Source organism: Epinephelus fuscoguttatus, linkage group LG9 (genome assembly GCF_011397635.1).
Source record: "Epinephelus fuscoguttatus linkage group LG9, E.fuscoguttatus.final_Chr_v1".
Classification (NCBI taxonomy): domain Eukaryota; kingdom Metazoa; phylum Chordata; class Actinopteri; order Perciformes; family Serranidae; genus Epinephelus; species Epinephelus fuscoguttatus.
This window is the reverse complement of record NC_064760.1, coordinates 16170968-16194536: the sequence shown is the minus strand read 5'-3', so window position 1 is coordinate 16194536 and position 23569 is coordinate 16170968. Positions and strand designations below refer to the sequence as shown.

The window sequence follows — 23569 nt, the reverse complement described above, 5'->3', positions numbered from 1 at the left end:
TGATTCCAAAAAGAGGAGCCATTTTAGTAGTGTGAAATTAACTGTGGCATCATTAGGCCTGGGCGTCCCAAATGTTTTATAAACAGCCCTGCACTTCTCAGACTCTTTCAGCGAGTTACCGTGAGTTACTCTCCTTGTGGAGAGAACTCATTCAGTGGATCCACCAACAGCAGCACAGCGTCCCTCCCTCTTCCATCGCTGTGCGCACACTGGAGTCGGTGTCGTCAAGTGATTAAACCTTCGTGACGCTCGCGGCTCGACACAAAACTTTGTTTTTATTGTTATTATTTGAGGGCCATATCGCCCACCCCTAGTGAATAACCTACCAAACATACTGAGAGAGTGATGTGTATCCTGATCATTGTGGGACTGTCAAATCCTAAACTATAGACACAGCTAATCCTCAACAGCAAGCTTGGCTTCGTGACTCTATAAAGCATCTGATAATGATAAACTCATATAAGTGCTTAGAGCTGTGGTATTTGCGAATATCGCTCAGAACACAAGGCACCGTTTGCAATAAATGAAAAAAAGCTTGAGTTACTAACCTGACAGGGTTACTGGTGAGAGACACTCTGAGGGACTCCAGGCAATTGAGCAGCTTTTCTTCTGTGATGCCAGAACGCAGCTCATGGACGTATTCTTGGGATGAAAGTGTACACTCATGCTTGCTGTTCCTTAGTCCACCCTGAAAACAAAATATCAACAGGACAGTTACTAGATTACCATCATACACTGTAACACCTTGGTGATGTGATAAAAAACAACGATGCTCATCAATAACAGAAGAAATTTGTGGACACAGGTGAAGGGCATCCATGTATTATTTGCATCACCATATCCCTAAGGAAATAAAAAAGGTGACTGACCTATTACAGGCTGAATAAACTAAACTAGATCAATAGCAACAGACTTAACCATACCAGGAAGATGAATTTATATTGTTGAGTCAGTATCTTGTGTTCTCAAAAGGTGTCGTTTTTGAGACTTCTTTGACTCAAAATTCTCTTCTCAGATACTTTCACACATTCTCACAAAGACACGAGTGATAAAAGCTGGCTCAAACTCCTGTATAAGAAAAAGGATGAGAGAGCGTCTGGAGATTTGTCAGCCAATTTCTCTTTTTTTCTCAATCAGCCAATATTCTAATGATGGACCATACTCGGAGAGAGCCAAGCACAGGCTCTGTGTGCTATCTGCCGCAGCTCCTGTTGAAGTAAATGGATTCTTGTGTATAATCTCCACGGAGGGCTCTAGGGACATGTTGCTACACTGATGCTTACACAATGAGACTACCTATTGGCAGCAATACACACACTTACACCACAGCAGGGAAACACATTTACACACTCACTCTCCCAGCATACAGTGTAGTCAACATTGTACACTAGATTGAGCTGCAGTTTGACTCCAAAGTAACAGACTGATTGAATCTATGTTCTGACACCGTTTCCATGCAGTCCAGCAATCAACATCAATTTCGAGGAATACAAATGAAAAAGCTTTGCGTGCAAATTGATTAATCTTACCACATTATCTCTACTCCCAGATCAAGCTCCAAGAACAAATATGTGTTAAATTAGTAATTTTCAGGTCCTGTTGTCAAAATGAACTACATTTCAGGTGGGGTTTGAGTCAAGGCACCATACAAAGCAAAATGAAAAAGAAGCTGCAGAAACAGCATCACATATGCTGAACCAGACTAGACACAATCATCTTCACTGTGTTCATCCCTGGACTGCTGGTTCCCCACAAAGTGAGCTGCGCTAATAGGCAGTTTGGGAAGTAATAAGCTAGCTCATTTATCTGGAGAAAAGAGAGGCCTGCTGCTCTCCTGCAATGCACAGTCAACATGAAAGAACCAGGTTTTTTTTTGGTCAGAAAAAGAAGAGGCAGTCTAACAACAGCAAGCTCCCAATAACTGTGCTTTAGATGTAAACTGAGCTCATATTGGCTTAATAATGACTTGCAGTGTTTATTTGATAAACGCTGACGTAAAATCACATTACTCAAACTGCAGGAATGACTCCTGCTGAAGCAAAGCAGAGGTGGCTCTGACCACAACCATGGTAAAATTATATTTTGTTATTCAAAGTGGTAATGTAGGCAAGACTTTTTTTCGACTTTTTTTAAGGGCGCTCAGAATTAAATTTAACACCAATTTAACACTAACCAAAAATTTAAGGGGAAAAAAAAACAGAAATTGATCTTAATTTTGTGGGGGTAGGGAAAATTTTGCTTATGTTTTATAACATAAAAAACATGACTCTTTTGGAAAATACCTGGCATTTGTTGGCAAGTTTTCTTGGTGATTTTGTGTATCTCACTCTGCATGTGGGATTCCACTGGCTTGATTCCCATCTTGCCAACTCTGACAAACTTTTTTGTATTAAGTAAACTGAGCCTTGTATGCAAAGCCTTGTACCAGTTTCAGCCATGCCATGAAATCTTGGTTAAATAGCCAGTTTTAATGGAATCTGCACTTCCCCATGTCGTCCAGGGTACAGTGACAGCTAGCTAGCAGACAGTGGATTCTCAGCCAGAACCAAAATATGAGTGTTTTATGTTCAGTTTACCTGATTTGCGTGACATTTATGCAAGAGGAATTACGTAAATTACTGAAAAAAAATAGATATTATCAGTTACTGTGAGAATTTACGATGCAGCTCTATGTCTTAACATTTTTAAGACTTCTGAAAGATGGATTTAAGACATTTTAAAACCAATTAAAGTCTTGTCTTTTTAGATTAATTAATGTACTGCCCTTTAAGGTTTTTTAAGTATCTGTAGGAACCCTGTTTATGAGAAGGACATTTTGTATGCAACACCATTCAACATGCAAAAACATGTATCTACTTATACCACTCCACAAGATTTAATTTCACTATTCCTTTTTGTTATGCATCCATGAACCATTAGACCTTTTGAGATAGGAATTGTGTACATTTGCAGGAAAGCCCAATCAGTCTTTTTTCAGCATTGGCAGTATAAAAACAAAATCGGGGAGTGCGGCAAAATGCCGCCTGCCTACTTTTGTTTATACAGAATGCTCCTTCTTGGGGTAATGGGGGGTGTGAGCAAGTAACAAAACTTGTGGCTCAGTGTGTGACGTAAACAGTGACGTGGGAGGGAAGCTGCGGCTGGTCAGGCGGCAATTCTCTCGTAAATCAGCCCGTCCTTCACCGTCCCGGTCATCTGACGGTTAATGGCCTCTTCATTTGCGAGGGCAAGGAGGGTGCGCAATTCCTTGTCTCCCCAGTTGCTCATCTTTACAGTGTCTGTCAGGTTTGTGTTTCCCTCTTGCTACTAGTTGCTCGCTAATTCCTGCTATCAGCTGTTTCCTGTTTATCCACCACCAGTGGCTCGCACGTGCAGCGTCATCAACAGCTCCTCCCACAAGTCATCAACAGCCCCTCCCGTTGTGGAAGGCCGCCTCGGTCTGTTTGAACTAAAAGGGTTCCACCAATATGTCTACCCCACAAGGTGGAAAATTGGGCGCCTCGAATCAACTCGCCAATCTGCCTCTGTGCGTATAAATGCTCGCAGCTGGCCGGCAAAACAGCCCAACATTCGCCGAAAATCTGGCAGTGTAAAAGGGGCTATTGTTATTTTTGCTCTATTTTTATTTTCCACTATGGCTTTAAACATTTTCATCTGTTCTGCTATTGTGACACTAGCACTAGGTAAGAATCTGCATCGTTACTATCTAGATTTTTCAACTACTACCTACCACAGGACTCTTTGTTGCACATTTCTGCCTAACATAATTTCTACATGCCTTTCTTGGTACTGACTATGAAAATGAAAATGATAAGAACAGATATACACTATGTGAAGGCTCAATTAGGTGGAGCAGAGGAGAAAAGCAGACACTCTAGACACTTTACAGAACCCGAAGTTGAAATGCTGGGACTTTGTTCAAGTTTTTAAGACAGCAATGTAAAACTGTCTTTATCGTAGGTACAGCCATGACATTTACTTTTTTTCTGCTTGTTTAAGTAAAAAATCTATTTAAAAAATCCCTGAGTGGGAGTACTTCAACAGACTCTTGAAATCAGCGCACAAAGAAAAGTTCATGTAATTCGTGTTTGACTCACTTTTGAAAAATGCTCTCAGGAACTTTATCCTAAATAGTCAATGTACTGTGACTGTGCGTGTGTGTGTGTGTGTGTGTGTGTGTGTGTGTGTGTGTCTGCATCTGCCTTACAATTTCTTTCTTTAGACTCTGATTTGCGAAGCCTCTATCTACTTTATTAACTTTATTATGTACAGAGTTCAAGGAAATTAGCATTTTCAATCACAGCCCAATAATCTTTCTTTGTTTCACAAATAGGTAATGTGCAGCCAAGGTATGCCTGCAAGGGTTGATGATGAAAATGTCTAAAAAAAAAAGAGGTATGAAAAATTCTGAACTAATGTCATGATATGATAATCAGCCAAACCAACCGTGATGAAATTATTGTTCGGGCTCAGTAGTTAGCTGGGTCTATTCTTATGGTGCCTTTTAACATCAGGAGAAGGGCAACAGATGGGAATTAGCTGTTTAAGCCCACTTTAGATAATGCTGATTTTTTTTCTGTTGATCAACGAACATATTCCCAGTAAAATAAACTCATAAGATAAATTTTAAAATATACTAACCAACTGAGTACATGGTTCTTGTCCAATAGATTAATTTTGTCATAACAAAGGGCACTTAGAATTGGTGAACTATTTCCTTCTCATCTACCAAGATGTCTGTCACAGAGATACAAAATAAATTGTATTCTCAGAGACCTGCAGATGGGAACTCAACTGGGAATATCCAACTTGGTCAGCAAGGCTAACATAGTAACGTTCTTACTCGTGAACCATTCTGTCCCAAACATAAATATGTGGACTGACATTTTGAAGCCTCGAGTTTGGCACTAATGCTGTCGCCATCTTGGGGGTTTTTTTGGAGCCATAAGTGACCATATGTGGATGAGAGGGTGGAGCTGTGGATGAGGGAGGGGTGGATCTGACTAATAGACTGTGGTGACACCTTGCAGACAGCCTGTCTCTAAGCAAACCACGCCTTTAATTATGCTTAAACTTAAGAATTAATCAAATCTAAATAGGTGAGTTATATAAAACTTCACTCCCTGTACAGTTGTTATAAATGTTGAAATTAGCTAGGAACCAAACCTATTTGTACCGGGCTGTAAACATGTTTATTTCTGCTGTAAGATGGGCAGTTTAAAGAGGGTGTCTATGGGAACCGACTCGCTTCTGAAGCCAGCCTCAGGTGGCCATTCAAGGAACTGCAGTTTTTGGCACTTCCTTGCTGGCTTCATTTTTCAGCCCTGGAGCTTGTCGCTTGGTCCTAACAAGCAGGAACAAATATAGGATACTATGACCAGCAACTATATCACTACTACAAGATTTATCCTGTAAAATTATACAATAATACACCAACAATATAACATGCAGTAACACATAGTAGAAATAATGTGCCTACACCAGTGGTTCCTGACTGGCAGACTAGACATAGTTTGAGCCCAACTTTGTTTCAGTTGTAATACTCATTGTCGTTAAAAACAGTATGCGGCACAAAAGATTTTGGGGACCCCTGGTCTAGACTCTATATGAACCTGTATCTGAACTGTGTTTGGACCATTAGGCAGCTCCACCAAAGTCCCTTACTGGCACACTGCACAAAAGTGCTCATTAATTTAAAACACTTTTCGCAGAATGGGCCTACAGATCCTCCAGGGGGATTCTTCCCTATTAAGAAGAAGGCTGAACTACTGTCTTCATTATCCAATAGAGCCAATACTCCCTGGACAGGGACCTACCAAAGGCCTGGGACCACAGCCATTTAAACAACTGATTGGAGCAGTGCATCACATGTGCCCCGATCCAATCATGCCAGGAACGCAGGGACAACATACAGCACATGTAAGCCCACCAAAAGGGTAGGAGGGAAAAGATTAACAACGATTGGTATTTATATTCTCAGGCTGAGCATTGTTGCACTCATCACAGCAGTCAAATCACCAACTGTTTTTGCTGTGGAGAGGGCTGGGGTTTTCAAAACACACTGCTGTCTGCAGTGGATCGTTTTCGATGAATAACAAATGCTAAAACAACACAGTTGGGTCGACAGTGGAGAGGCGATATGTCACCACTGTGCTGAATAAAGCCTGAAAGATAATGGCAGGTGAGATGTATTAAAGCCGCAGTGGTGGGTTTCATGCAAGTCTGAAGACCAATCACCTGCCATTTGGCCGAGGCTTGACTTAGGTGGTGTTAGAGCTTAATAAAATGTACTCAGCTGTGTTGTCAAGGACAGCTTGCAAGAGTGAGAAAGAACTCAAACGGAAACTAAGAAACTAATAATAAAACTTTAAGGTTCAACTGTAAATACATGCACTTTTGGCAAAGTAAACAAGCCTATATAACAGATTATACTGTATGACTTCAAGTTCAAACTCTTTATTCTTATCATACATGCTTCAGTGTGAGAGAAACAGTTATTGGCAATGAACATCTCAGGCCTCAGGCACCCTTCAACATGCTCATTAAATATCGATACAAAAGAAAATCACACAAAAGCAAAATCTGAATCTAAGACAATCTAAGAGTAAATCTAATATACACACACAGTGATGTTGACAGTTTGTAACACAGTGAAGTATGTAAAAGTAAAGATAATGACAATATAATGAGACTAAGCACTCACAACTTCAAATATGAATACGCCTCTTAAATCACTGCGATTCCATTTTTGGATGTGGCCGATTAGGCAGCTGCATTTTCAGAACATTACTTCCTCAATACTACACAGGGCAGTGAGAGGGAAACACATCGCCCACTTTGTATCTATCCTCTTACTTCTCAGTAGTTCCCAGCAGGCATACCACTATGTCCAGAAAAGCTAGAGCTCCGGTTTCACCGCACGCTCTGACCTCTGGAAACCAAAGACACTGACCATAAACTGCTTTTTCATGACCCTAGCGCAAATCAATGGAATCTTATGGGATAATATCAACATTACACCACCACACTGGCAGCAGAGAAACAATCTGAGGATTAGAGGGAGGTGGCATTACCTGCTGGCTATTGGGTAATAGAGTTTTCCCCTTCAGGCTCACAAAAATGGTCAACAGAAGAAAATGGTGAAAAAGAGGCCCTGGAGAAAAGGATGGAGGGATGAGGGAGGGAGATGTTGTGTGGGTTGTGTGTGATGAAGTAGCAGGGACGTAAAAAGTGAAAGAAGCAGAGGGAGAGTGAGGGAGATATGAGGGAAAAGCACGGGTTGATACAAAAAGAGAAAGAATGAGTATGGAGGGGGGAAAGGGCAGGGCAGAGAGATAGAGCATCAGGAGACAACCTCAACAGTAGAGGACAGACACAGCCTTTTGACCACAGCCTAGAGCCTCATCTCCTGCCGCTTATTGAATCCCCTATTTGTCGATAACAGTATTTCCTGCCAAAGAAAATAGTGCTGGGAGCAATTACTTCAGCGAGTCTGTCAATTTCATTTTGGGGGGTTAGGGGAGCATTGAGGCTCATTCCCTCCTCCTCTATCACCTCTGTCTCCCTTTCTCTATGCCATGGGGAGTGACAGAGTGCTGTGCCTTCTATCGAGGGCAGGGCAGGGAGACAATGCCAAGGCGGCTGCACCTCCACATGTCATCTTCACCTGTAATGAGCCTATAACAAGCTGGCAGCTTCCTCAGTGCCCAGTGCTCGGCACACTCAGGCAGACTGATAGATACATTATTCAGCTTCTTTGTCAGCTTACTGGAAAACCACATGGCGGCAATGTGTCTGGCAGGGAAGCTAGAGCTGGGAGATAGCTGATTGCCATTGCTTCTTCCATCCAGTCTGCCGTGCTACCCCTCTCTGCCTCTCTCAGACAAATGCATACTTTATACACGCCATATTCTAAACAATGTTTTCTCTCTTATCTCTTACATTGTTGTGTGATCAAGAGCTGCAATTAGCAAGGGATGCAAGAAGAGAGGAATAGCGATGCGCTCATATCTCTGTAATTCATCACAGCATTCTTGAGATGGCCAGTATGAAAGTCATCCAGAGCTTTGTGTTTGAATGTTGGTTTCCCTTATAGCATAATCATGACCCTACTGTATATATTTGAATGATGCAGAGCTAGGGGGTATTGAGAAAATCAAATTTTAAATTGTTTTCAATCAAATACCTCCATATCTTTCCTGATATCAGGCAGAATTGTCAACTCGTTACACGAGCCCCTTTTACACTGCCAGATTTTCGGCGAATGTTGGGCCATTTTGCCGGCAAGCTGCGAGCGTTCATACACACAGAGGCAGATTGGCGAGTTGATCCGAGGCGCCCAATTTTCCGCCTCATAGGGTCGTCATATGGATGGAACCCTTTTAGTTCAAACAGACCGAGGCCGCCTTCCACAACGGGAGGGGCTGATGAAGACGTGTGGGAGGAGCTGTTGATGATGCCACACATGTGAGCCACTGGCGGTGGATAAACAGGAAACAACTGATAGCAGGAATTAGCGAGCAGCTAGTAGTAAGAGGGAAACACAAACCTGACAGACACTGTAAAGATGAGCAACTGGGGAGACAAGGAATTGCGCACCCTCCTTGCCCTCGCAAATGAAGAGGCCATTAACCGTCAGATGACGGGGACGGTGAAGGACAGGCTGATTTACGAGAGAATCGCCAAAGGACTGACCAGCCGCGGCTTCCCTCCCACGTCACTGTTTATGTCACACGCCGAGCTACATGTTTTGTTACTTGTTCACGCCCCCCATTGAATTCGATTTTCCCTAACCAATCACCAATGACCAACGTATCCACCTGACCCTAGCAGCATTTTAAGTCAAATGATGCATAGCCACTCAACATACCTGTTTTGCCATGGTTGAGAGTGGAGCTCAGCAGAGTACACAACAAACTACAATGTCAGGCAAAGACACGTTGAGTAGAACAACCGCGACACCAGCTTTTATCTTTGCTACAGCTCTGACCATACTCGTTATGTTATTACTCCTGATTGGTTCTGCAGCGCTTGACAGCAGCATTATTCCCGCCCATGGTGCTGATTGGCTAATCAAGTCAATCAAGTGAAGTGGGTGGGCTTGATGTCAGCATTACAACAATACTGTGGGGTTGAATACTGGTGCTTTCACAAAATATTTACATAATCAGATTTTTGATAAATACCAATCAGAAATGTGGATATAATGACGAAGTAGGTAAAGGCAAATACTAGAACAGACAGATCAGTCCTGTAAGTCAAAAAATGATCAGCTAATTTTTCAGAAGCAGAATGTGACAACCAAGACTGTAGCAAACACAAATCCCCGAGACTCTCTGACTACTGACTTGATTATCTGAATTGGACATCCAGTTTTTTTGAAGAGTGATAACGTCAAAACATTGCTTCTTTTACGGTTCTGAATGACACGGCTCTGCATAGAAACCATGAATATGCTCTCACTCCTTCATCCTCTCCTGATAATTCAAGGTGACAAACAACATAAGACAGTTAAAGCAACACCTTTCCAAGTTTGGATCAACAAAAATAAGTGCATGTGGGAGAAGAGTGACTTGAAGAAGAACACATTCGGGTGGTGTGAATGTGATACTGTTGTAAGAACAGACGGTTTTGTGAGGCAGATTTTGAGCAGACACCCAAGTAAATTCAACATTTTCACATAATGCCTACGATACTATTCTTAGGTAATGAATCCAAACATATTAAGACACACACCCCCAGCCTGAGCCTTCACCCCACACTTCCAAAAAAGTCACGGACAAAAAGTTCTGAAATAAATAATGAAAAATCTAATTACTCCTTCTTTGTGTGTAATTAATGAAAATTACTAGAGCACCCTGCTGCTCTTTGAAAAAAATAATACAGATACAATCTGCGCAATTAGTGCATATCATGCTGTATGATAGCCACGTTACAACTTAATTTCCTGCTCATTAGGGGTTGGTAGATTAGTTGAGAGGAAAGATAGCACAAGAATTGGTAAAAGGCAGTCTACAGTGAAAGGTAAATGTCACATGTGTCACCCTCTCCCTTATGATACAAACATGACCTATGAACAACGCTGCCAACACAACTGTGCAAGGAAACACGTGAGAGATGTTATATAAATGAGCAATCTTTCATTTAACACAGTCTAAAGTTTGGCATGTGTCGGTGGCAGCAGTGCTAAAGGTCAAAGGGAACACGGATCAGTTGAGATGCTGGTTGGCTGGACAATGAGTTTTCCCTAGCCCTACTTAAAGGACAGAGTCCTGCTGCCGGCAGATAAGACATTTCATCTAGCCACCAGGGCGCAGGGCTCCCAGCTCAGTGGGGGATTTCCCACCAGACCATGTGGCCAAGCATTTCACCCCTGTCTCTCCAATCCTGTCTCTTTACTCCTCCTTTTTCCATTCTTTCTCCTATCTGTCTGCCTCTCACTCTGTCCATACTGAGGTGTTTTTGAACGCTGGGTGACAGCCACCAAAAAATATGTCTGTATATCTCCAAGCACTTTAGGCTTTTTCTTCTTTTTGTATTTATTTTCTTCCTCTATCTTCTGCCTGTTGCAGGCAACAACAACAACAAGGAAAAAACAAAATCTACAGACTGCTTTATTCTCTCATGTCTGCACAACTACAAGTTGCTGATAACACGGAGACAATTAGGCCCACAACATTCTCTCAATAATCAGGCTGGTGGCATTACATCTTGTGTCCAGACAAGACGAGCACACCACAACAGAGAGGCAGGCTGAGGAGAAAACACAAAAAGAAACAATGAGGTATTAGGCTGGAAACAGCATGAAAATAACACCGCAGGGTTCACTTTGTAAGAAACACTGGGCAGTGGCCAAGGCACCGTGGTGTGTGCACACCCAGAACACCCGGTGACAATAGCAACTACAAAGTCTGAGGATACCAAACAATTCCATTCCCTTTTCTATTTCAACACAAATAGGCACACAATAGTTTGTAATGATAATTCAATTACAGTAGGGGTATGCTCCTTCTTTATTTGTGCGTGGTGAGAGTATGTGTGTGTATACATAAATACACCGAAAGGTCAGATATAAAAAAATATGGGCCAGCTCAACCATGGGGTTGAATATATATGAGATTTATGTATTCAGAACTAGAATTTAGATAGGGGTATGTTTTTATTAAAGAAAGGCCATGTTTCTATAAATGGGTTTTAAACTTTCAAACAAAACCGAAAGAACAAGCCCCCCTCTTTTTTGTCGAGAATTTATTTGTCATGCGGTAATGAAAAAAGGATGCTACTGTGCTTACGGAAAAAAGTCCTACATGACTTCAGACATCAACACATTCAAAATGCAACAATAACTACATCAGGATAGCCGCATAAAAGACATTTTGTTTATGACTGAGGTTGTGTCACAAACAATGAAAATGTCTACCAGTATGTCCTTATGAATTTTATGATGCAAGAGACGATCTCAAATGGCAAAAACATTCAATGTGACTATCATAATCGTTTAAAAAAAAAAAAGAAAATCCTAACTGTGTTGTCTTATTTGGCAACTGTAATGGTGGGAAACATGTAGCACTTTTTTTTCAATGTTTCACCACTTAAATCCTGTCAAAGTCAAAGCAGAAGTCAGTTCAAGGTTAGCCTGTTTGTGATACTTCCACCTTGACCCTCACCAGACTAACAACAAGGGCGATTGTGTTTACCTCTCTGAAGTGGCCCATCTCCCCCTTCCTCTCTTAACTTTAGCCTGACCCACAGCAGACAGTTCAGGCTTTGGAGAAAACAGCCACACACACAAACACACACACTACGTCCGTCCTAGTGGCTGTGCTCCAGATGTGGACAAGGGGAGGGCAGGGCCAACGGGCACAGTCAGCAAACTCTCCTGGCTTTAATCCCACTGAAAGTTGACCTGCAACGTATCATCATCGCTGTTTCAAATAGAAGCTGAAGGAAGTCGACAATGATAGAAAACTCAGCCAAGGAGAGCTGGAGTCTGTATCATCGCATGACCCAAGGGGGTAAAGCAGTCTCCGTCAGTAAAGCGAGGTTAAGATCAAAACTAAAGTCTACTTCCTGGCTAAGTGAAGCTGAAACTTCGAATATCACTCACTAAAAGTCTGTGCAACCAAAGCCAACTAAGTGAACCACCGTGACCCTTTTAAACCGAGGAAAGTGTAAGATGGGTTTCACAAAAAAATAGAATATTATAAAAGAAACATGATCTTGAACAATCCTTGAAGTTTGTTGCCAATAAGAAAGAAAAAAAAACTAAAGTAAAGTCAACCTGTTAGAAAACAGCTGGAAAGTGTTTACTGATAATCAAATAAAAATGCAGCAATAGGAGACACAGAGATAGTGGGGAGCCACGACGTGCATAACAAATGAATGTATAAATAAAATACCAGCGGATCAAAGAGCTCCATTAGGAAGAAAATATATTTGAGTTGAGTAGAACAGAGAGGAGTTCTCGATAGAAAACAATATTGCTGCTAAAAACAATCAGTAGTTTTTATTAATATTAAAGCAGTGATCATGCAAATAGTTGCCTGTATTTCATTTGGATGCTGTACATGTTTCTTGGGCACAACCCCTGCCATTACAACATGACATAACCTGATCCAACAACATATCAATACTACAGCAATATAATGGTATGAGACTTGATATTGTCTTCCATTTGGATATCATAATACTGTATTTTAGATATCGGAATATTGTAAGTGTTGTCATTTCCTGGTTATAAAGACTGCTGTACAGGAAAGTGGTGTAATTTTCCAAACTTAGCAGACTGTTCTTGTTGTTCTATTAACCACTTAATCATTATATCCACATTACTGATGGTTATTTATCAAAAACCTGTGTTGATATTTCGTGAAAGCACCAATAGTCTACAATATTGTCGCAATATCAAAGATTCTGATTTCTCCAAATTGCCCAGCCTTAGGTAGGGGTACGGTCCTTCAAAACAAAAACACACACCACACAAGCGCGTGCACAGCTCCTCTCCAGTGCATCATGCTTTATTCATGCTTCATTCACTGAATAGAGGATGGTGTTTTGGATGGTGTGGGGTTTTTGCCTCGAGTGTTTAAGATCATATTTCACTGATATTATTTTTTTTTTATTTTTTTTTTTTTTTGGACACACAAGCATTTAAAATCCATCTTCCAGTGTTCTCAATTTAAAAGGGCTGTTAAAATGTTTTATTTGCTTGGCTGTATTTGTGAAGTTTTTTTTTATTTTTTGTGAGTTTCAGTTTCACATAGCCTGGAACTAAACTTTGGTTTTGATGCTTCATTCATTGAATAAATTATGGTGCACCGCAGAAGAGTTGTGAGATGTGTTTTAGTTTTGATGGACTTGTTATGACGCTGTGAGTAAACTTTTTTTCCTACATGCTCTGCATTATAATTTTGGCATATATATACCCAAACCTGAGTTACGTGCATTAGTGTAGTGCTGAAATATGAAAGAAAAACATCAAATAAATAATTCCAAGTTGTGTTGAATGCTGAAATGTGAGAGGTAGATGAGGGCAAACACTGTAACATATTGGCTGAAAATGGAAGAACAGAGGGCAGCTATTCACCATCACTGTGCGACAAGCCTGAGACAAACCTGCTTATTGTTACAGTAACTAATGGCTACGGTTTTGGAGCTGCTACATGCTCTGCTGCTTAACGAAGGAAGAATTTAGGCCCTGGAACCTTAATGTCTGAATCCACTTGGGTCAGAACTTTGGCCTTGACTTATTGATTCTCACAGAGCTGTTGCAACTTGCACAGGGCACAAAACACATTTTCGCATGCCAATGCAAGTAACACTTGCACGTACACCCCGAAGCGCACACATGAAGAGTCACACACACTGTGGCTGTCACAGAGTGTTGAAAAATGTTCCAGATCTTATTCAATTAACTCCATTACTCTTTTTTAAATACTGTGATGCATTTTTGAGTGTATATTTAACTAAAGGCCATTAATGCAGCAGCTAATTAATGCCTGACAAGAAAGATCGCAGTAAAGCTTGAATCACAAATTTTCAGCATTTTGTGTGTTTGTGTGTATCAGTGTGTACACGTGCATATTAATACGGTTTTACTCGCATATTTGTATGTGCGTGCTTGTGTGCCTGTGTTTGTGCATGTGCATTTTACTGGGTTATGTTTGTGTCTGGTGCAGGATATCCCTCTGAGCAGTTCTCCCTGTGCTTTGCAGGACTCATGGCTGCACTGAATTTCAATGACACCACTATAAAGATAGGAGCAGATGTCAGCCAGCTCGCTGAAAGTCAGGTAGAAGAGAGTGAGAAAAGTGGATAGAGTAAAATTGAGTGAACACTAGCTGCAGAAAGAAGTCTTAAGTTGTGTGTCTACTTGCAGCAGTGTAATACAAGAAACAACTAGGATTTACTGTAAAGATAAAACATGAAAGAAAGTATGTATCTTAATATGAAATACAAGAAAACTTCCAACAGGGTGAAAGTCGGCTGATGGACAGGTGTTTGTGAGTTAAAGCTCTGACAATAAGATCATTATGGAGACTTATGGATTTTTCCCCCCACGAGCTCAACCTAAAAATAAGCCCTTGCACTGATTCACCCACACTGCTTTCACGGTAATGCTCTACAATCTCACCACTCAACAATCAATTCAAGGTCAGCAGGTGGCTCGATGTTGTCCCAGAAGTTCCCCAAAATCACAAAGACATGAGGTACTTTACATGCAGATGAGGTGAAAAAGAAGTAGAATTTCCATAGTTAGAGGAAAGTGACAAATAATGACAAAAGAAAACTTCAGAGGCACGTCAAGCCATCTTGTTTCCCTCTCATGTACTCTCTGTGTTGTGGCGGAGGGGGTTAACAAGTGAGCTGTTAAGCAGGTAAAGTCACACAGGATCTCATTTAGGTTTTCACTGTGGTCTCTGCTGCATTGATTGCAATGTGAAGGCCTAATGAACTCTGTGCTCTTGTTTCCAGCTCTGGGAGCTTGGGTGTGAAGCCAAGAGCTGCAACTGCTGTTAAAAGTTTGGGGAAGGACTACAAAAAAGGTGTGAAAATAGGGAGACAGCGCTGGAACAACGAATTAATGAGCAAAAGTACTGACGTACGTTTCTAAAACGAGTCCTGTTTTATGCTCCTGTGTGCTCTTGCTTTGCCGGCCCTCTCCAGAAGGGACTAACCTTGATAAATCATACATAGGGCAAACACGCTATGGGGGCAAAAGGTCCAGGTCATTCTGATCATCTTCCTTTTCTGCTTTGCTTTCCACTGTGATCAGCTGAATAACAATCCTAGTACCAAGAATAAACAAAACTTCAATTACCTATTGTTGACTTAAAAAGTTGCAAGAGATTATGTGTGTAGACACAACGTGAGCCAACAGATCATGAGTAGAACCCTCAACCAGTGAGAGAAGTGAGTTTAAGCTTGTTGAGCCATTTTGAAGATGTACGACTAAGCCTGAAAGCTAATAGAGTGTTATAAAGGGATTCAGAGTCATAAGAACAAGAAATATTACATCAAGGTTTGTAACCTCACATGCTTTAGATATTTCTGAGTGGTGTATACACAAGAGGCGCAGTCAAAAATGCACACGCAGGGTGCATTCACTTAGACATGCACGGTCAGCGAGTTTTAGGGTCACTCTGCGGTCCAGTTAGTGGTTTTGTTTTTAATGTAGGGTGGTAGTGTTATGTCTCCCAGACGCAGCTCTCTGCTCACTGTGGAACACCACACTAAAATTCACATGTACAGGTTTGTCAAACCAGAACAGAGAAACCCCAGCAAATGGCTGTTATCAGTAGCTGTCTTTATGTCAGCAGCTAAAAGAGAAAAAAAGGCAAGTATGGGTGGTAAAAGATTGGCTTTGTCTCCCCTTCTCTGATGTAATGCTGCACCCGTCTCACCATGGTGGCAGGTCAGTCTCTGTCTTCAACATCTATACAAAGCCTGCTGCTGCCAGTATTCGATTCAAGAAAGCCAAGCTCCTGGTTCTGTTTCTGCCATTCTCACCAAAGTTTACAGCTGTCTGGCCTTCATCTGACAACGTCAACTTGGAGGAGTTGACTGCCCTGTTGCACCTGCTCTGTATCAATAGTTGCACTACTCTGATTCTCTAAAAGAAAACTTCACCTTCAACACAACCATTCGTACATCAGTTCCTCATCTTGTGTTTCCTTTGAATTCCTTAGAAAACTTTGTTTCTGTGGCATGCCTTCCCAACGAACGGAGAATTCATTTCAATTCAATTCAGAGAATTTGGAGAATCCAAAAGGTCAAACATTCCTTATGAATGAAGTAAGCAAGGACTACGTTTATCAATAGCAAAACTAGGGTTGGGTACCGTTCATAACTGAACCGATACGGTACTGGTACCGGTATCTGGAATTCGGTACCGGTACCAAACGGTACCTTATTTCGGTACTTTTTAACCCTATGGGCCCTAGGCCTTTTTGAGGTATTTTTACTGGCTTTACTTTTTAATTCAAACAAACACAAAAAGTTTGTGCTCTAAGAAAAAAAAAAAGGGATCAGCATTCAGTGAATAACCTCCTAAGCCCTATGTTAAGCTATTATGGCAAGGCTTAACTATACAGACCAGTGAGCAGTGATAACTAGCATGTCTTTGGGGTCATCGGGTGGGAACCTCCTTTCACCGGTGTTTCGTCTAGTTGGTCCCACGACACCTCCAGGAGGCTGATCTCTTGCGTCCCAGAGACACTCCCCTAATGCCAGGTCTCACTGCTCTTCACACCAACCAATAACCTCCTTTATCTTACTTACACATGGCTTTCTCAGCCCAAACAGCACCGCCACCTTCAACCAAACCCAGGCTCCGTTTATGCGAGCTCCAGGCAGAAGCAATGCTGATACTACCTTTCCTAGCACATTCACCATACTCTATTTCACACGCTACATAGCATAACTACAATATAAGCTAAAGTTAAAGGAGATAAATAAACTCACAGGATCAGCAAACACACTCATCTTGCAGCATGGTCTCAAACAAAATGGATTCAAATAGGCCACTCCCACACTTAAATACTTCCTCTTCCTGGATTTCCTCCTTACTTACACATGGCTTTCTCAGCCCAAACAGCACTGCCATCTTCAACCAAACCCAGGCTCCGTACATGCAAGCTCCAGGTAGAAACAGGGCTGATACTACCTTTCCTATCACATTTAAGCTCATATCACAGTCATTATAAAGGCTACATACACATGCTATATCTTGGGTTTTTTTCAGGACAATCTGGGCTAACCAGATTTGCCATCATTTCATGTCCTTCTATGTGCCTGTATTTTATATTAATTTTTATCAATGAAAAAAATAAATCTGTGTGCCTAAATTCTTACATTTTTACATGTATCTCACCATAGCAAGTTGGAAAAAGACATATTCTACCATATATGAAGAGGGGAGACTCTCTGGCAATATAAGAACCATGATGGTGGGACATTCTGTCACTTCACAGCTGTCCAAAACATGTGGTTTGTGCCAGGCAGAAAATGATTGCTAGTATTTTTTCATTATTGCATAATTCCATTGACTCATTCACAAGTCAAAAATGTGTTTTATCTGAAAGAAACTTGCAATATTTACATTTATGATCATAGAAAAATAGTCAACCAAGTGCAATGATGTCCTCCAAGATAATATTTGTTTTTCAGTTTCAGATACTGGGGAGACAGTTTGGGCATTGGGAGATGACAGCACAATGATGTGTGTGGTCCTGCACTTTCATGTTTTTGTCACCATTGTTGCTGAGTCTGAGGTGCAAGTCACGCGCTCTCGCTCCGCCTCCACCTCAGGTACCGAAATTTGGCACCATTTCATTTTAAGTGAATCGGTACTCGGTAGTACCGACATGAATCGGTACCAAGTACAAAAAGTACAGAGTTTCGGTACCCAACCCTAAGCAAAACTGTATCAAAACAACCTTTTGAAAACTCTCACATAACTTATGCAGTATGATCCAAGTCTCATTTATCCAGTCATATGCTCAGTACTTCTCAAACACATACATTTTTGCTGAAACAATATAATTTAAACAACATCAGATGTTTTAGTGAAAATCCATGTGTTCAGGATGTGTTGAGCATATGACTGGAAAAAAAGAGACTTGGATCATACTGTTCCAATTGTGTGAGTTTGTAAACAGATATACTTTGATATACTTTTGCTGTTGTTAAATATGGTCTCCAAAGGCTTCAATGCATGAAGAACGTTCATCTTTTTTGGATTCAAACAAACAACGTTTTCTTCTTGAATTCAACCACATTTGCTGATATACAACTGGTCATTTTGCTGGTGAAGTATTCTTTTAAGGCCCCAGCTTTGTTTCTGTCGTTAGTGAATTCAGATTTATGAGTTGGTGCAGCCTTTTGTAGGGTTGCTTGTGGCCCTGTGTGAGGTTAATCAGGCTCTGCTGGCTTGGTTTTGCCCTCTGACCCTACTACGGAAAGTTGCTAGAGTGGTGACCCAAACCCTTACAGGACCAAAGGTCACAGCCTTGTTGTTGTATGGGTTCCACAGTGGGGAGTATCTGACTCCACCTGTACAGTCTGTTAGTCTGGAAGCCTGTGTGGAATATAACAAAGGTTACGCTCTATAACCCTAAATTCTATAAGTGCAGAGAGAACCCTCTAACCTTCTCTGTTGCTTCTTGACTCACTGACTTTGTGGATGCAGAATTACAGTATATTGTCCAATTACGCAGCTTGTACCAAGGAAAGGCTGCTGGGTCCATCCTAATTCACTTAACACATGCATGCAGATTTCAGTGCCCTCCAACACAGCTTGAGCAGCACAAGCCTATATAGCCAGACAGAGTGAAGCCTGTGCTTACAGAACAAATGGTGCAATTTGTAACCTTCCTTACTTAACCTCTGCTCCTGAAATAGTGTGCACTCTTATCAGTACAGCACACAAAACCCACAACCCATCATTCCCTAGTCATCCTCTCTAACCTGAGAACAAACTGCCAAGAATGTGCAATAAATAACAAAGAGGAAAAAAATAGGCAGGACAAAAACTGGGCTCAGGTAAACATGATTTGGCAGGGACATTAATGATGTCCAATCCCTACACAGGTTCTGTGGGCAGATTCTGATGGAGGGGACAAGCATGATTTACGACAATGGTGGTCCAGGGAGAATGGTGATGGGCCTTGCCAGAAGCAGAATGGCTGGTATGTGAGTGTGTTTGTATCTGTGTTCATGTTTGTGTTTGCAATACTGACCCTCAACTTGGACAGGTTATAAATGGGAGTAGACTGAGCTCCAACCAGGTAAACACACATGGGTGTGCACACGAATACCCACACATATGCACACATGCACGTACAATATCACAAGGAAAAACTCCAAGCAGTGGGTTGGGTACATTGGATTTAGTTATTATTTCCAGGGCGGTCAGCTTTGATCTCCTTCTCATGTCTGTATTGGGGTCGTCTCATCTCTAATAACCACAGATACATTTCCTCTCCTCTTCCCTGTTAGCTAGATAAATAGGATTTCAAATTGTCTGGTGCTACCCCATCAGAAGAAAAACATGATCTATGAAATATCTTCTCATGAAAACCCATACTGAAAGATTATCTTCTCATCACACAGACAGCGCAGCTAACAGATAAGGGTGAAAGAGGTGATCTGTACTTAAAGGGAAACACATTGTGTATGTGTGAAAGAGCTGGAAACGTGTGCGTGGATGTGTATTTGTCTCCTTTTGTGTGTTTGTGTGCATGTAAATAGAAAAATAGTCAAATAGATTTAGAAAAGAAGCAACAGAAAAGCAGTATCGGTGATTTCAGCCCTTTGTGTGTTTGTCTTAAACTTAAAGAGGCTGTCCTTCTAATCAAGCATTATTGGAAGCATTCACATTGAGGTCTCAGGAAACAAAAAACGTTTCGTCTAATATCCACACTATTACTTTGTCTCCATCGAGAGGCTGCGGCCCATTCAACAGCAGTAGGAATACCTATTCATCAAGACGTCTGTGTCCAGGCCCTACTTAATAACAGATGGAGAGATCTTTAACTGCCTATAAGTGAAGGCTCCAAACTTGAGAAAAAGAACTTGCATCAGCAGAGCAACAGCTAAATGAACTCTCTCCCAGGTTGGGCTTGACTACTCCAACAAAGCAAGATTAATTTGCCTGTTGAATTGAGGCCGATGCCCCAGCCATGGCATGCTGCCTAGCTGATGTTGAGGTGCAGTGATGCTTCCCATGCACCGGGAACATTGGTATAATGTCAACAGTGCAGCATTACACGGGAAAGGAGAAGCCGGCTCGCACAGCTTTACTGAGAAAAAGAGAACATACATTTCTTTATCTGGCTAATAACATTTTAAATTCCCACCTCAGACCAGACATATATTCATGCAAAAGATAAATGGAAAGTCAATGAGACGGCTGGCTATGAAGACACGCAGCTAGAGACATAAGATATTTACATATCAGTGATATGGGAAAAATGTATGCAAACAGTCCCAAATCAACACAAATATTAAGATTAATAAGAACTAGAACAATTACAGCTCTGTTCAGGTGCTATGGCACAAGGGACAATTTACACTGCACTGAGTGAAATAATATTATTAAGTAAAATGAAGTCCATTAGCAAAAAGATTAATGAAGGAGATACTGCAAGTACAACATCCCCAAACTTTATCAATACTAACATTAACAACAAAACAGTTGTACCATTCAACACATATAAAGAGGAGGAATGCAGGGAAGAAAATATGTGACCTTAGGTGAATTAACTAAATGCCTCAGTTTGTACAAAATGTGAGATGAAGATGCAGCTAGTGTGACTCTCCTTTGGAGTTTGAAAGTTGGTAAGCAAGGATGAAATTGAAGAAAAAAAATAAATTAGTCAATGACAGCTATGTACTTGTCCTCTCTCTCTCTCTCTCTCTCTCACACACACACACACACACACACACACACACGGCATGTTCTTGTGTGTCAACGCATGTCTGTACATGTGTCAGTGGGCTAAACTATTCGAGACACTATGAAGCTGTACCTTCTCAAGCAGAGGCCACTACAGTGCTGGCTTTCTTTCCTAGCCTCTTTTTTTCTCCCACCTCTGACAGGTGTGACCTTTCGGCTGTGCTGGTAGCGGCCACTCTCGCCCCCAGACAGTAGGCCCGGATTAGTCACCATCTCTGAGGATTGTGACGCCTTGCACGAATGCGCATGTGAGGCCCAGGCTCTCTCCAGCATGGCCGAAGGGCCTGCTATGAAAAATAGAACACCTAATGCCTGGAGATAGAGACATTCATCAAAGACCAGGGCCCTGCCTGCCTGTTTTGTGTGCTGCCTTCCCTCCTTATTCTCTATTCAGCACTGAGATGCAGAAACAACTCACTTATTGGAGAGTCATAAAAGAGAGATGGGGAGTTTTATTATTATTGCTGTAAGAATGTAATATTATTGCGGGACCTTTTTTCCCCCAAAAGAGTCCCTTGCTTTTTTTAACATCCATTCCCATGCTTCAAGTGATCTCTCATGTTTAGAAGGAAATAAGGATATCATAGTCTCATGAGAGTAGACATCAACAGATGGATGCGTGCGGAGCTTCCTCACCACTTGATTCAGCACAGTAGGGTGCCTCCATTGGCCACCTTTTGAATGACAACTGCGGGAAGACTACTGAGAATACCAGGAGGGGGCAAAAAATACCCTGAGAAATGGTAGCCATGCCAACTGGCGCAGAGCAGCCAGACCAGTTAACCTCTGCAGTGAACTGTTAAACCCTGGGGTATGGCTTGGTAATGACATCTCTTCCTCTATGTCTTTGCTCCATCTCTGCATTCCTTAGTGTTGATCCTGGCAGGTCGCAGAGGAATACGATGGTGGATGATGTGTGTTCATGCTAAAATATAACGGGACACAGAGACAGACTGCTTTCTCTGAGTTTATTCAAATTCCACTCTACCAACAAGGGGTTAGCGTGATACTGGGAGGGGGGGGTGGCTATTGAAAATATCAAAGCCTAAAGGTTCTGTGTCATGGGATTTCTGCATTGCCTGGAAGACATGGTAATGAGAGCGAACTTGTGGAGCAAGGAATGTCGACAGCTCAGAAACACGGTTCACACATTGAGATCAGGAAAGATAATATGCATGCCAAAACTCATGTGGTATGCATATCATCCTTCCAAATACTCAAAACTTCCAATTGCCATTGCAATCTACAGCTTCAATTTGCTCTCGTCTTATGAGATGGAAGTAGTGGGTTCAAAAAGCTATGTTGACAGGCATTGGCCCAAAAGATTGGGCTTCTTTCAGTGGGTGAAGGTGATTTTTCACACAGGGTCTGTACACAACAAACACAGCAGACTATGCCAAAGGCTAGCCGGCAGGATTTCAGATGCACACACACCATATTTCTCAGTAACACCACAGCTCCAGGTGCCTCATGGGGCCACTGCCTCCTTCATCCCTCCATCTATCCACCCATACCCCTGTCTCTCTGATCCTCATCTTTTCTCTCTCAAAACCTTGGGTTTAGATGGGCCTTCAGTGTGAGAGCTCCTGCTGTCATACATAGTTCGAGGAAGAGCAATAGGAAAAAGAAAAAAAAATCAAAATGAGGCAATACCAAAACAATAGTTCAGCAGTGCAACAATCCAAAAGTAAAACCTTTTTCTCCTATTGTTGTATATAATAAACAACCCGTGAAGAGGAACTACACAAGTGTAAAAGCACTGTTTCACTAATAAGAGCAGACACACTGGAATGCTGTTTCATGTACCTAATGTGTCTGTTTGCTCAAGTGACTGAACATTGCATCAGGCATGTAGATTGTGTTTGTGTATGCGCCTGTGTGTGTGTGTTCTCTGCCAATGCCAAGGGCCCCTCAGACGTGGGGGGTAAAACGCTCTTTGAGAATGGGATTTAGTAACACACAGGCAGCTCTGGCATGGCTGCTTCAAAGCGGAGGCAGGCAGAAATTCCTTCTGTACATCTGTGTGTTCGTGTGATTGTGTGCACATGTGCGTGTGTGATGTACGTTTTCTCATGGATAAACCCACTGCCGCTCCAAAGGAAGATCATTTGAAGAGCTCCCCATGGTAGTACCACCCCACAGCATCGTGAAGAAAAACAAAACATGCTTGGATGATTTCTTATATTACAAAATGTATGTCAGACAAGCAAACTAGACAACAGAGCATGAGAGAGGGGACTCAGAGGATGAGGTTGGGGAGGTGACTAGGTGACGCATCTCCAGGGTGAGTAATTGCATAGTATCTCCAGTTTTAGTGAACTGGTAATTTCTCCAATTCAGATTCTGTCTCGAGACAACGGCATCAGGGGGGAGCTCTATCAGAATACATGATCTAATGTAATAAAGACACAACAGATGCAGGAAGATTTCACCAGGTGAGTATTTCAGCATGGCAAACACACACAACCCTGACACTTACAAACATGAATAACACACACAATTAGTCGACTAGTCCATAAACTATTAGGCACCAGAGGTACAAGTCAGCTAAACCTATTATTAAAATCATTACTTTATTAATGTGTACATTTTATTTATACATTAAAATAATTC

General features: G+C 41.6%; 1 protein-coding gene across 7 annotated transcripts in view; it reads right to left on the bottom strand.

Annotated features, from left to right (window-relative positions):
- diaph2 (diaphanous-related formin 2) overlaps positions 1-23569 on the bottom strand; it is a 513027-nt gene that overhangs the window by 390239 nt on the left and 99219 nt on the right. For all 7 annotated transcript variants that reach the window (XM_049585042.1, XM_049585047.1, XM_049585043.1 and 4 more), the window contains one exon: positions 549-688. In XM_049585042.1, the coding sequence (XP_049440999.1) occupies positions 549-688 (140 nt within the window). The remainder of the gene's footprint in view (positions 1-548; positions 689-23569) is intronic.